This window comes from Echinops telfairi, unplaced genomic scaffold (genome assembly GCF_000313985.2).
Source record: "Echinops telfairi isolate 266 unplaced genomic scaffold, ASM31398v2 ScPeMD7_5592;HRSCAF=6446, whole genome shotgun sequence".
Lineage (NCBI taxonomy): Eukaryota > Metazoa > Chordata > Mammalia > Afrosoricida > Tenrecidae > Echinops > Echinops telfairi.
The window spans coordinates 18,131,955-18,142,820 of record NW_022109491.1 but is presented as its reverse complement, the minus strand read 5'-3'; the positions used below and the strand labels follow the sequence as shown (position 1 = coordinate 18,142,820).

General features: G+C 57.0%; 1 protein-coding gene across 1 annotated transcript in view; it reads left to right on the top strand.

The window, feature by feature from the left end:
- The window catches only part of PPP1R16B (protein phosphatase 1 regulatory subunit 16B), a 70,151-nt gene that overhangs the window by 46,634 nt on the left and 12,651 nt on the right, over positions 1 to 10,866 (top strand). Inside the window, exon 2 of the mRNA XM_004697984.2 lies at positions 6,327 to 6,397. Within this exon, the coding sequence (XP_004698041.1) occupies positions 6,327 to 6,397 (71 nt within the window). The remainder of the gene's footprint in view (positions 1 to 6,326; positions 6,398 to 10,866) is intronic.

The window sequence follows — 10,866 nt, the reverse complement described above, 5'->3', positions numbered from 1 at the left end:
CGCTTTACACAATTGATGTGTGTATGGATTGCAATAACAGTTGTATGAGCCCCTAATAAAATGTTTAAAAAAAAAAAAGAGAAAATACGCCCTTGCAGATCAGATATTTACATGACGACCCGTAACAGTAGCAAAATGACAGTGATGAAGTAGCAATGAAAATGTTCTGGTTGGGGGGTCACCACTACATGAGGACCTGTATGAAAGAGTTGCAGCGTGAGGAAGGGTGAGGACCACTGGTCTAGAGACTTGCTCCTGTGCCAGCGGCGTCCTGTCGTGCCCGCCGTCTCTGACACGTGCTGGCTGCTGAGGGCGAGGCAGACACGGAGAGCAGAGAGGAGCAGGGGACACAGGCGCAGCCCCTGCAGCTTCGGTGGCATTGCCTTGCAGTCCACCCCGCCCACCTCCCAGCCCAGGCATTGGTTCCCAGGCAGTGCAGACAGTTTGCACTCACCGCCTTGTCTCAGAGTGGCCAGGTTGAACTTGTCTCAGAGTGGCCAGGTTGAACTCGCCTGGTGTCACGGAGGAAAGGCCTAGGAATTTGCTTCCATGGCACTCCCAGCCGGGCAAACCCCCGGAGCGGCTGTGCTGGAGTACACTCCTGTCAGGTGACGGACATGCGGACTGTCGATGCTTTGGGGCTATTATGAACACTGTGTACATGCTGAGTACACTCAGGCACATGTCTTGGGTGATGTATTAAGCGGGGTTATCTGAAGAAATAGAGCCAGTGACGTGCACGTATGTATAAGAAAGAACTTTATATTAACAAGAACTCTTATATCAGGGCATCCCCCCCCCCCTGTCCAATACAGGTTCATGGATCCAATACTAACTAGAAACCTCTCCAGGCTTAGGCTTGTGATGAAAGGTGAAGTGGGAGGCAGGCAGGGAGATCACAGGCCAGTGGGTGCGGAGTTGGGTGGATCCAAGATCAGTGGGAACATGGCAGGGCGCCGACAGCTCTCTTGGCTGGTGGCCCACATGGGGCCACTCTTGGGGGCAAACAGAGTTCCAGTCAGGCAGGGAGGGTGAAGGGCCAGAGAGGGGTTCCCAGTGTCTCTCCTATAAAAAGAACGCCCCCAAGACCAGAGGAATCATTAGGCTGTGACCTGATTGACAGGTTGGACGCCACCTCTACTTTCACCCAGGTTCAAGTTGACATAAAAATCTAACCTTCACAGGTGAACATACGCTTTCACCTCCCTTGGGCATAATAGACCCAGGAGTGGAATTACTGAGTCATATGGTAATTCTATGTTTAACTTTTGGAGGGACTGCCAAACTTTTCCCCAAAGCAGCCGCACTATGTTGCATTCCCACCAGCAGCCCTGGAAGGCTCTACATTCTCCTCACTCGCATTAGCACTTGTGACTGTGCGACCCTCCTTCTCAAATGGACCCTGACTGAGCAGGCCTGGGGCCGAGCAAGGCCCGGCTCCCAGAGCCTAGCCTGGGGTTGGGATTTTGTAAGAAGCCCACAGGCCCACTCCTCCGTCTGCAACTGATTCATCACGCTGATCATGGGTGAACTGCCCTGCAGTGGGGTGGGCTGTACCAGCCACCGCTGATGCCACCATTGGACTTGAGTACTCCCCACCCCCAACCCCAGGCGGCCGGGCTTCCCTGGCAGCAGCTATTTCTGGCGATTTCTGCAGCAGGGATGAGCAGCAGTGGGTAGAAAGGGCGGAGTTGCTCAGTGGGGCAATTGGGGAAGCACAGTACAGCGAGGACCCAGCACAACTTGGAGAGCCAGGGGGGGCTGGTGGGGGGCTGCTTACCAAGAGCACTGGCCCTCCAGGTGGTGGCAGAGCAGCACCCTGGGAAGGGACCAAGGAGCTACCTTGACCAGGCTGCAGGTGTTGGGTCTTGTGAGATGCTGGGCAGAGCAGACCTTGGGCCCAGGAAGGAGCAGGTGGGGTCCGTATGGACAGGCTTTTCTGGGGAGGATGGTGCTGCTGGAGACGGGTGGCTGGGGCACTGAGAATCAGGGATGGGGTCTTTTGAGAATGGAGAGACAACAGAAAGATAGACATGAAGGGTTCTAGCCCAGGCTCCAGAGTTGGTGCCAGAGCTGCCGCCTCTTTGCCCTGTGACCCAGGCCTAAGTGCTGACTTCTCTGTGCCTCCTCGTCCTGATGGGTAAGTGTCAAAACCAGCAAGGCTGCTACAGTGACGGTTGGTGACGACAGTGGTCTTTGTGGGCATCCCGTCACCCATCTATCCTGCACATCCCTCTAATCCCCTCTCTGGATCCAGGTTCAGCACCAACTTAGCAAAGTGACAACCCATTCAGTTTTTGGAAGGAGCTGGGCCTGCATCCAAAGCCTCGCTCTGCCACTTGGAATCATTGCTCGTGTTCTCACTCAAGGACTCAGTCTTTGCACCTGCAAACTGGGACTCCTAGAAGTCACCATAGCAACCTAGAAGTCGCTGTGACTCATAGCAACCCTTTAGGGCAGAGCAGAAGTGCCCTTGTGAGTTTCTGAGACTGTAACTGCTTATGAGAGTAGAAAGCCTCATCTTTCTCCCATGGAGTGACTGGTGGGTTTGAACTGCTGAGTTTGCAGTTAACAGTGACTGGTGGTTTTGAACCATTGGCCTTGTGGTTAACAGCCAGTTGTTACTCCTCAGCAGTTGAGCTGGCTCAATGTACACAAAGTGCTCTAGGCACAGTGAGTGCTTTGTTTTTAAGGAAATGAAAGAAGTCAACGGGTAATCTGGGAAGGGTGTAGGATGTGTGGCGAGGTGGGCAGGAAGGAGTGTGGTCTTATAGCATCTGAACACTAGCCAGGAGGCTTGGGAGCAAGAGGGGAGGGAGGAGGGCGGTTCTCCATCTATCTGGCCATGTAAGTCCTGGGGTCATGTGGCCACAGCTTAGCTCAAGGCACCCCTGGGAAACTGTAGTCTGCCCAAGGTCCACCTCCAGGGGCAGACCCCAGAGCAGGAACAGGAACTACACCTGTAGTCGCCCATCACCAGCTAATTGGGGGCTGGCTGTCCCCCTGGGGAACGTAGTGAGTCAGGCTTGCCAGACAAACACAAACTCATCAGCAGTGACTTCTCCTGCAAAGGCAGCTGCTACCATCTCCCCGCTGAGAGGGCCCGGTTCCGCCTCCCTGCTGCAGCTGGACCCAGAGAGAGCAGATGGCCCAGCCTGGCTCAGATTCCAGCCAGATTGCCAGGGAGGTGTGGGTGGCATGGGGATCAATGCTGGGGGCTGGAACACACACGTGAGGAGGGCCTGTAGGGAATGGGGAGGGGACCTAGGCCCAAGGCTGCTCTGAGCTCCCTGGGGAGATCAGGTCCCTTCTGGCCTGGTTGAAGGTGCTTGGAAGACAGAAGATGTTGATGGCTTTGTTATTATAGTCCATGTACCCAGCAGAAGACTGGCCACAGGCAGGAGCCCAGTGTTATCTATAGCTATCTCTATCTGAATAAATGGTAATAACAGCTCTCAGGTAATGCCTTCCTCAGTTCTCCTAGCAGCCCATTTTACAGCTGAGCATACAGAGTCCTTGGCCTTTGGCCACAACTAAACAAATGTGCAAGGATCCGGTTACTTTGACATAGATGATCAAGCCTGCGAGTTGGTGCTTCTGGGGCCAGGAGGGGGTATGGGCAAAGAGGGGAGGTGGTGGCTGCTTCTGGCGGGAGGGGAGAGCTGCCCCTCCTGGCTGAGTGCTCCCTAAGTCCCGGTGACCCCAGAAGGGCCCAAGCCAGTCCCCTCCACGGTGGAAGATGCTCACAGAGGAAGCAGAGCACCTGGGAAAGTAGGTACCAGGCCAACTGGGTCCAGTGGAGCAGTCTGTGCACTGCACAACTCCAGGGGGTGCCATGAGGCCACTCACACCAACAGTGGCCACAGCGTCCCTGGGCTGCGGAAGCGGGTAATGCTACAGGTGGGGCTCACATCATGTAGGGCCATGAAAGCCAGGGACTGGCAGATCTTTTCTCGGGAGGTAGAGATTTTGAGCGGGCTATGGCTGATGAGTATTTAGGGCTTTCGAGAGATGGGGCTGACTCGTGCCACCTCTTGGACTGAGACAGCTGTCCACCATTGGGGTCATTGCATCTCGGTGCCCCACGCAGCACGGGGAGCGCCCAGCAGTCACTGCTTAGCCTGACCCTCAAGTGGGGCTCCCAGCCAGGAGACCTGACCAACCCCCTGTCCCCATGGGATTTGAACCCTTGCCTCACGGGGGCAGAACCTCCCAGAAACACATCCCAGAGAAGAACACAGTAGCTATTTCTACAGTCCTGAAGGCCCCTCACCCGGCCCAGGGCATCCACACTAAAAGAGTGGGTCTCGGTGACCAGTGGCCTCGCTGGCGCCTCTTCACATGTGGCTAGCTCTGAGGACAGCTCTGCCTGCTGCAGACTCAAGGGGTCAGAGGTCAGCAGACTCCTGGGTGGTCTGCTGTGCTCAAGGATGGAGTCTTGATGCTTTGATTGATGGTCAGGCTGGAGCCATCCTGTTGAAGACAAGGTCACGGCGAGGCCCTGCTGGGAGCCAGGCCTGGGTATAGAGCAGTCAGTCCCGGGCGGCTGTCCTGTGTTCTTTGGGGCCTGGTAGCCAGGGGCAGGCACACCCAGAGCTTTTCATCATCTCCTTAGTTACGCCATGAGAACGCAGCAAGGCTGTGAAGGAGGAGTACCTATGTGTGGAGGGGTCGAGGCAGGGCTAACAAAGTAGGAAAAGGGTCACAGTCTTCAAGGGACTAGCCCCTCCGTCCTCCCTCCTCTGCTCTTGGGTGGAATGTGGGCCCAAGGGGCAGGGTGGGGGAGAGGTGAGGGGGCATCATCAAAGCAGGAGGGATTGGAGGCTGGGGCTGGGGCTCAGGTGGGCTTCCTTCACCCCTTGCTCCCTCTCCACCTGAGGCTTGGACTCACCTGAGAAGGAGCATTTGGTGCTCCCTGGGGGTCACCCCCTGGTGTGGGGGGCCTGCAGTGTTAGTAAATAGGAAGAGCTGCCCCAGGGAGGGGGCTCACAGTCAAACCAGGGGCAAGACACTGGGGCACCTCGATTTCTCCCCTTTGCCCCCAGGTCAGATCAGCACTGTCCCCCTTTGACCGATGAGAAAACAAGGGCACTGAGAGGGCAGTATCTTGACTGAGGTCACCGAGCGAATTAGAATGGCGCCCATGAGCACCCAGTTTGCAGAAGGTGATGGGTGACAGTGGAAGCCCAGAATCCATTCGCAGGGCCCACACATGGGTGAAGTGTCCGGTAAATCCCCTCTGAGTGCAGTCCAGGGGTGCGGATAGCCTGCGGTCAGCCAGGGAACACTGTGAAGCACATGAGGGCAGAGGTAGTTAGGGCCAAGTGAAATGCACTACCTTAGTCATGTGATGTCCCTTTGGCCCCACTGTAAGCATTTACTCTTTCCTGCTTTCTCTCCATCGAGGCTTCCCTGCGTGGGGTCTGACCCTGTTGTTGACGTCTGGTGTTTGTTTGCTTCCTGTTTGTGTGTTGTCCCATTTTCTGCATATGAAATCCAAGATCGGGAAATCTACAGAGACAGTAACTGGATTAATAGTTACCTAAGGCAGTGGTTCTCAACCTTCCTAATGCCACGACCCTTTAAGACAGTTACATGTTGTGGGGACCCCCCAACCATAAAATTATTGTCGTTGCTACTTCATCACTGTCATTTTGCGGCTATTATGAATCGGGTGACCCCTGTGAAAGGGTCATTTCACTCCCGAAGGGGTCACGACCCATAGGTTGAGAACTGCTGACCTAAGGGCATGGCCGGGGAGGGTGGGGGAGCGGGACTGGGGAGCTAATAACAAGGAGTACGAAAAACAATGTTCTGAAGGTGACTGAAGTGATGATGGCACAGCTCTTATTAATAGGATTGGATGGTTACATTGTATGACATGTGAAGTAATACCAATACAACTATTTAAAGGGGGGGGAGGAATGACACCCACATTTGAACCCAGGCCACCTGACACGCGTGTGTGCTTTTGACAGCCAGAACAGGCCCTCCTCCCCAGACAGCTAAGATAACCCCTTAGCTCAGTGCCTGGCACACCGATGCCTTCAGTAGCATCATCAGTTGTTGGCATCTGTTATTATTCCACAACAAGACAGGCCATGCCACCCGCCTCTTGGAAGCCCTGGGCCACAGAACAATCTCCTGCCACTTAGTCTCCTGATCTGTGAAATGGCGAAGCTGTTCGCGCTTACTGCACGGGCCCCTGTGAGGAGTGGGCCAGGCCGTTCATGTCAAGAGCTGAGGAGGGAGGACTACTCCCCGGGGGCCTCACCCTTGCTGGCCAGTGTATGGTGGAAGCTCATTCCTGTCCCCTCCTGTTACAGTACGCTACTTCCTGAAGAATAAGGTCAGCCCCGATTTGTGCAACGAGGATGGACTCACAGCCCTGCACCAGGTAAGGCCGGCCGGGCTCCCCAGCTGGGTGCATGAGTCTCCCTGCCCTGCCCTGCCCTGCCCAGGTGCTCCAGGGAGAAGGGAGAGACAGCCAGCCGCCACAGCTGCCCATCTGAAAAGCTCTTGTGTACCATTGAGATGGGTGCATCTTACACAGATACCCACAGACCCCAGGGTCCATGTGCACGCACACGCACGCGCCCTGGGACAGGGAGCCTTTGTTCCCTGCCCAGCAAAGGGCTGGACCATAAAGCCTGTTTGTGTGGATCAGGACCAGCCACAGAGCACATTCACCCCGAGGGTGGCCCGGCCACCCCCACTCAGGCAGTACCATAGAGCCAGCCTGCCTGCGGGGGAAGGGTTGTCACCGCTCCCTGGACCTTGAGGCAGCCCCTACTCTGGTGCTGAGCCTCCCACCCAGCCCAGGCACTGTTCTTCCTCCACTTGATGGCCACAGGAATGCCCAAACCAAGAACAGGCTCATGTCACTCAGAGATCTCCAGTGACTTCTCACGACGCTGAAGCAAAGAAGAAAATCTGGGCTGAGGCCGAGCCCACCAGCTTCATGCTACGGCCCGCTGCCCGGCTCCATGCACCCAGGCCTCCAGCTTCTCAATCCTCACACCCACTGCTCCTCCCTACCACGCGTCATGCAGCCTGGGCGTTCCTGCCCATCCTTGGTAGAGTGAGAGCCAGGTACTGGGCACACCCTTCTATGCGGCCGTCCAGCCAGAGCTTGGCACTTTAACCTGTAGTGTGATGGTTTGATGTGGGTCTCTCGGCAGCCAGACTGAGAGCCCCTGTTCCTCCTCCTCCACCTCCTTGCTGGGGAGCACATAGCAGGTGCTCCTTAGGACATGCTGAATCAGGGACTGAGCTCACTGAAGCTCCCTGTGCACTTGAACATGCAGGCAACCTGAGAGGGCAACCAGGCCCACACAGGGCAGGGGAGGCCAATGGAGACTGGCCATTGCTGGGTTAACTCATTAACCCCCCTGGGGGTGGGGCATGTCCTCAAGTGGGTGTGGAACCAGTTTATTCCAATGCTGAGACTTGAAGGAGAAGTGAATCTCCGTTGTAACAAGATCCTTGGTCATCCTTATGTTGACACAACTTCTCAGCAGGGGTTCACACTGGGCTGCACCCACCCTCTGTGTGTGTGTGTGTGTGTGTGTGTGTGTCCTGTTGGTTCCCTATATCTTCTCTTGGCTTCTGTCCCCGGGACCTTGGGCACCTGTGCCAGGGCATTGCCTCAGTATACCCAGGACTCTGCCACGGGAGTGCTCCCCAACTCCCCACTGGCAACTGCCAAGCACAGGCAGTGACCAGCGGCTATGAGCGTGTGACCCGCTTCCTAGGGAGGCATTTGGGGTAGGTCACTCATCAGTTGTGTGACCCTGAGCTTGTCACTTAACCTCTCGGAGCCTGTTATCTCATTTGTAAATGAGGATAACAAGCACCTGTCTCACAGAGTTGCTGTAAGGGTTCAAGTGAACGTGGGTGGGCGGAACCCTTCCCGACATCCCTTGGCAGCAGTAACTACTGTCACTGCCGTGTGAAATCCAGCCTGTGTCCGCTCCCTGCAAAGCTCTTCCCTTTGGTATTTCACTTGCTCCTCAGAACAACCCCCAGAGGCACTGTGATCCCCATTTGACAGATGAGGACACAGAGGCCCAGGGGCAGTACTGGCCCGACGAGCCTGCTGCAATGATGGGAGGGCGCTGTGGCCACACAAGAGCCACGAGCCACTTGAAACCGGTCACTTGAAACGTGGCTAGTATGACCGAGGAGGTGACATTTTCATTTGATCTTAATGAATTGCAATAAATGCTCGTCCCCACACAGCACAGCACGTTTGGGGAGCTGATGTCTCTCTGCTCAAGGTCAGAAGGATCTGGGATTCGGCAGGAGACAGTCTGATGGCGGAGTCTGAGCTTGTAACCACAAGCCTGGTGGTCACGGTGGCTCCCCCTACTCTGAGCCCAGGCCTTCCTCGAGTTCCTGGCCCTGCAGTAGTGACCCCTATGCTGGTAGCCTCTGGCCAGCTCCAAGCCACATCCCACCTCTCTCCTGATGGTCAACTGGGTTCCCAGAACCGATCTCTCTCCTGTGGGTTCCTGGACTTCTGGGGTGGGGGTGGGGCTTCTGGTCAGTCGGGGAAGTGGGAACTCAGACTGATGAGCGAAGCACCCATTCTCAACCCCCCACCCCCTTCACCTTGGCCCCATTCCGGGAACTCTCTGTTTTCTGTGCTCCTCATTTTGCCCCTGTGGCCTGTGAGCTCCTAGCAGTGTCCTGCCCCCTTGGTTCATCCTGGTCCTCTGCTGGGGACAGGCCCCGGGAGGGAGCCAGGCAGTCCTAGCTGTAAGTTCAGGCACCTCTGCCCTGGGATGGACGTAAGCAGAGGGCTTTGTGGGAGCTCAAAGCAAGGAACAAGATGACCCTGACTCAAAGGCTTCCAAGAGGAAAGGGCACTGGAACTGGGTCTTGAAGGGCGAGTAGGAGTTTGCCAAGTAGAAAAGGGTGAGGAAGAGAGATTCCTGACAGAGAGAACAGCGTGAGAAAAGGCCGTTCAAGTTGGCCCTATGGGACAGAGTAGAGCTGCTCCCTAGGGTTTCCGAGGCTGTAAATCTCTACTGGAGGAGACAGCCTCGTCTTTCTCCCAAGAAGTTGCTGGTCTGGTAGGTCTGAACTGTGGACCTTGTGGTGAGCAGCCCAATGCTGACCCGACAGGTAGGGCCACTAGAGCGCCCTCTGGAGCGTTTAGTGAGGCACAGTTAGAGTCCTGGGGTCTCATCTCCATGGGATTGATGGGAGACAGGGCAAAGTGAAGAGAGAACAGCCTTTGGAGGATTGGAGACTGGCTGGCGTTGACTCCATTCCCGGAGCTTACCAGAGACGTGTGCATCCAGGCCTCCGAGAGCCAGTTTCCTGTCTGTGAAACGGGAGCCGCAGGAACCCTCCAAGCGGCAGGAAGGCGTGCGTGATGGTGATCACGCAGCTCTTGTTTTATCTGCGCTGTGCATGCGCCCTCTCTCCAGTTTACGTACCACAGAGGAGCTGGAGAGGTGCCTGCCGGGCCAGGGTGGATTTACTGCTTGGCAGCAGGGAGCCTTCCGAGAGAGGGGACAGCCCCTCCCGGTTGGAGATACTGGGTGCTCAGGGACTGGGAGGGGGGTGGGAGTGGTGTCAACACCAGGGCAGTGGGGGCGAGGTGTGCGGGACGTTCCCCTGGGTGAGCAAGGGAGGTGGGAAGTGAGGAGGCAGGCAGGACGAGTCATCCCGACTGCCAGGTGCCATTTCCCACCTTGGAGACGTCCGGGAGGCGTTCTGCCCGCCCTCTGCCCCCCTCCCTCTGAGCGTTCTCACCCCCGCACTCAACCCCCACCCAAGCCTTTGCTCAACATGCGCCTCCCCCTCACCCGTGTTCTCTGCAGCTCCTACGGGTGGGCCCTCTGGCGACTCCCGGGGTTGCGCTCCTCCTCCTCCTGCGACCAGGGACTCCCCCAGATCCATCTGCCGGCGACAGCCGCGGACTTCGGTCTTTGGGCGCTGCCTCACTCTGGCACGTTGGGGCTCTCTGCTGGCGGCGCCGTGCCACTGCAAGGTGTCCGGACCACCTGCGGCAGCCATGCTCAGGCTCGGCCCTGGGGTCATCTTTTCGGACACACCTTCCCCGGCCTGCCAAAGAGATGGCTTCAGACCTGGCCAGCCCCAGACTGGCTGGCACAGAAAGAGAGCCTGGGCCCCTGGCACCATCTGTGCAAATGGCTGTTCCCGTCCCACAGTCCCACATGTCCCCTGGCGCCCAGCCCTGTCTGCGCTGGGCGCTGGGCTGGGGGAGTGGGCGGGGTTGGAATGCCGGCCTCCTGAGCTCACATCCACCTTGGACCTGGAGTCACACAGGTGCCCTGGCTGCTCCCGCCGCACCCAGTCACTTCTGCCTCTGCCATCAGCCCAGCAGGCCCGGCCACCATCATCCATCACTGGTCCCTTGACCCTGCGAAAAGGCGCAGGCAACCTGTTCTCCACGCACAGCCTGGGGAGGGGATTTTAAGAAGCAAGTTTGATTGTGTCAGTCTTTAGTCAAACCCGGTACCGGCCATGCCCCAGGCCCCTGGATCCTCTAGGGAAAGGCCCTCCTGCTGTTTGGGGAGGGCTGGGAGGGGGCATCCTTCTCTGCTTCTCATTCAGTCCTCTCTCCCTCCCATACTTGCGCCTTTCTGTGACCTGGGGGCTCTCACTTCCTGTTCCTGGACTTGAGGGGACTCCGTTGACTGTCAGAGCCCTCTGTTCTCTCTGACAGGAATGGGAGAGGGGAGGGGTAGGCTACATGCTCTTGGCCCTCCTCCTCCCCCAGTGACTCTCCTCCCCACCCCACCCCCCACCCCTGGCCCCAGATGACAAATGTGTGGTTAGCTTATCTCCTCACAGGGGAAGTATCAGATCATCTGGAGCCCCATGGCCATC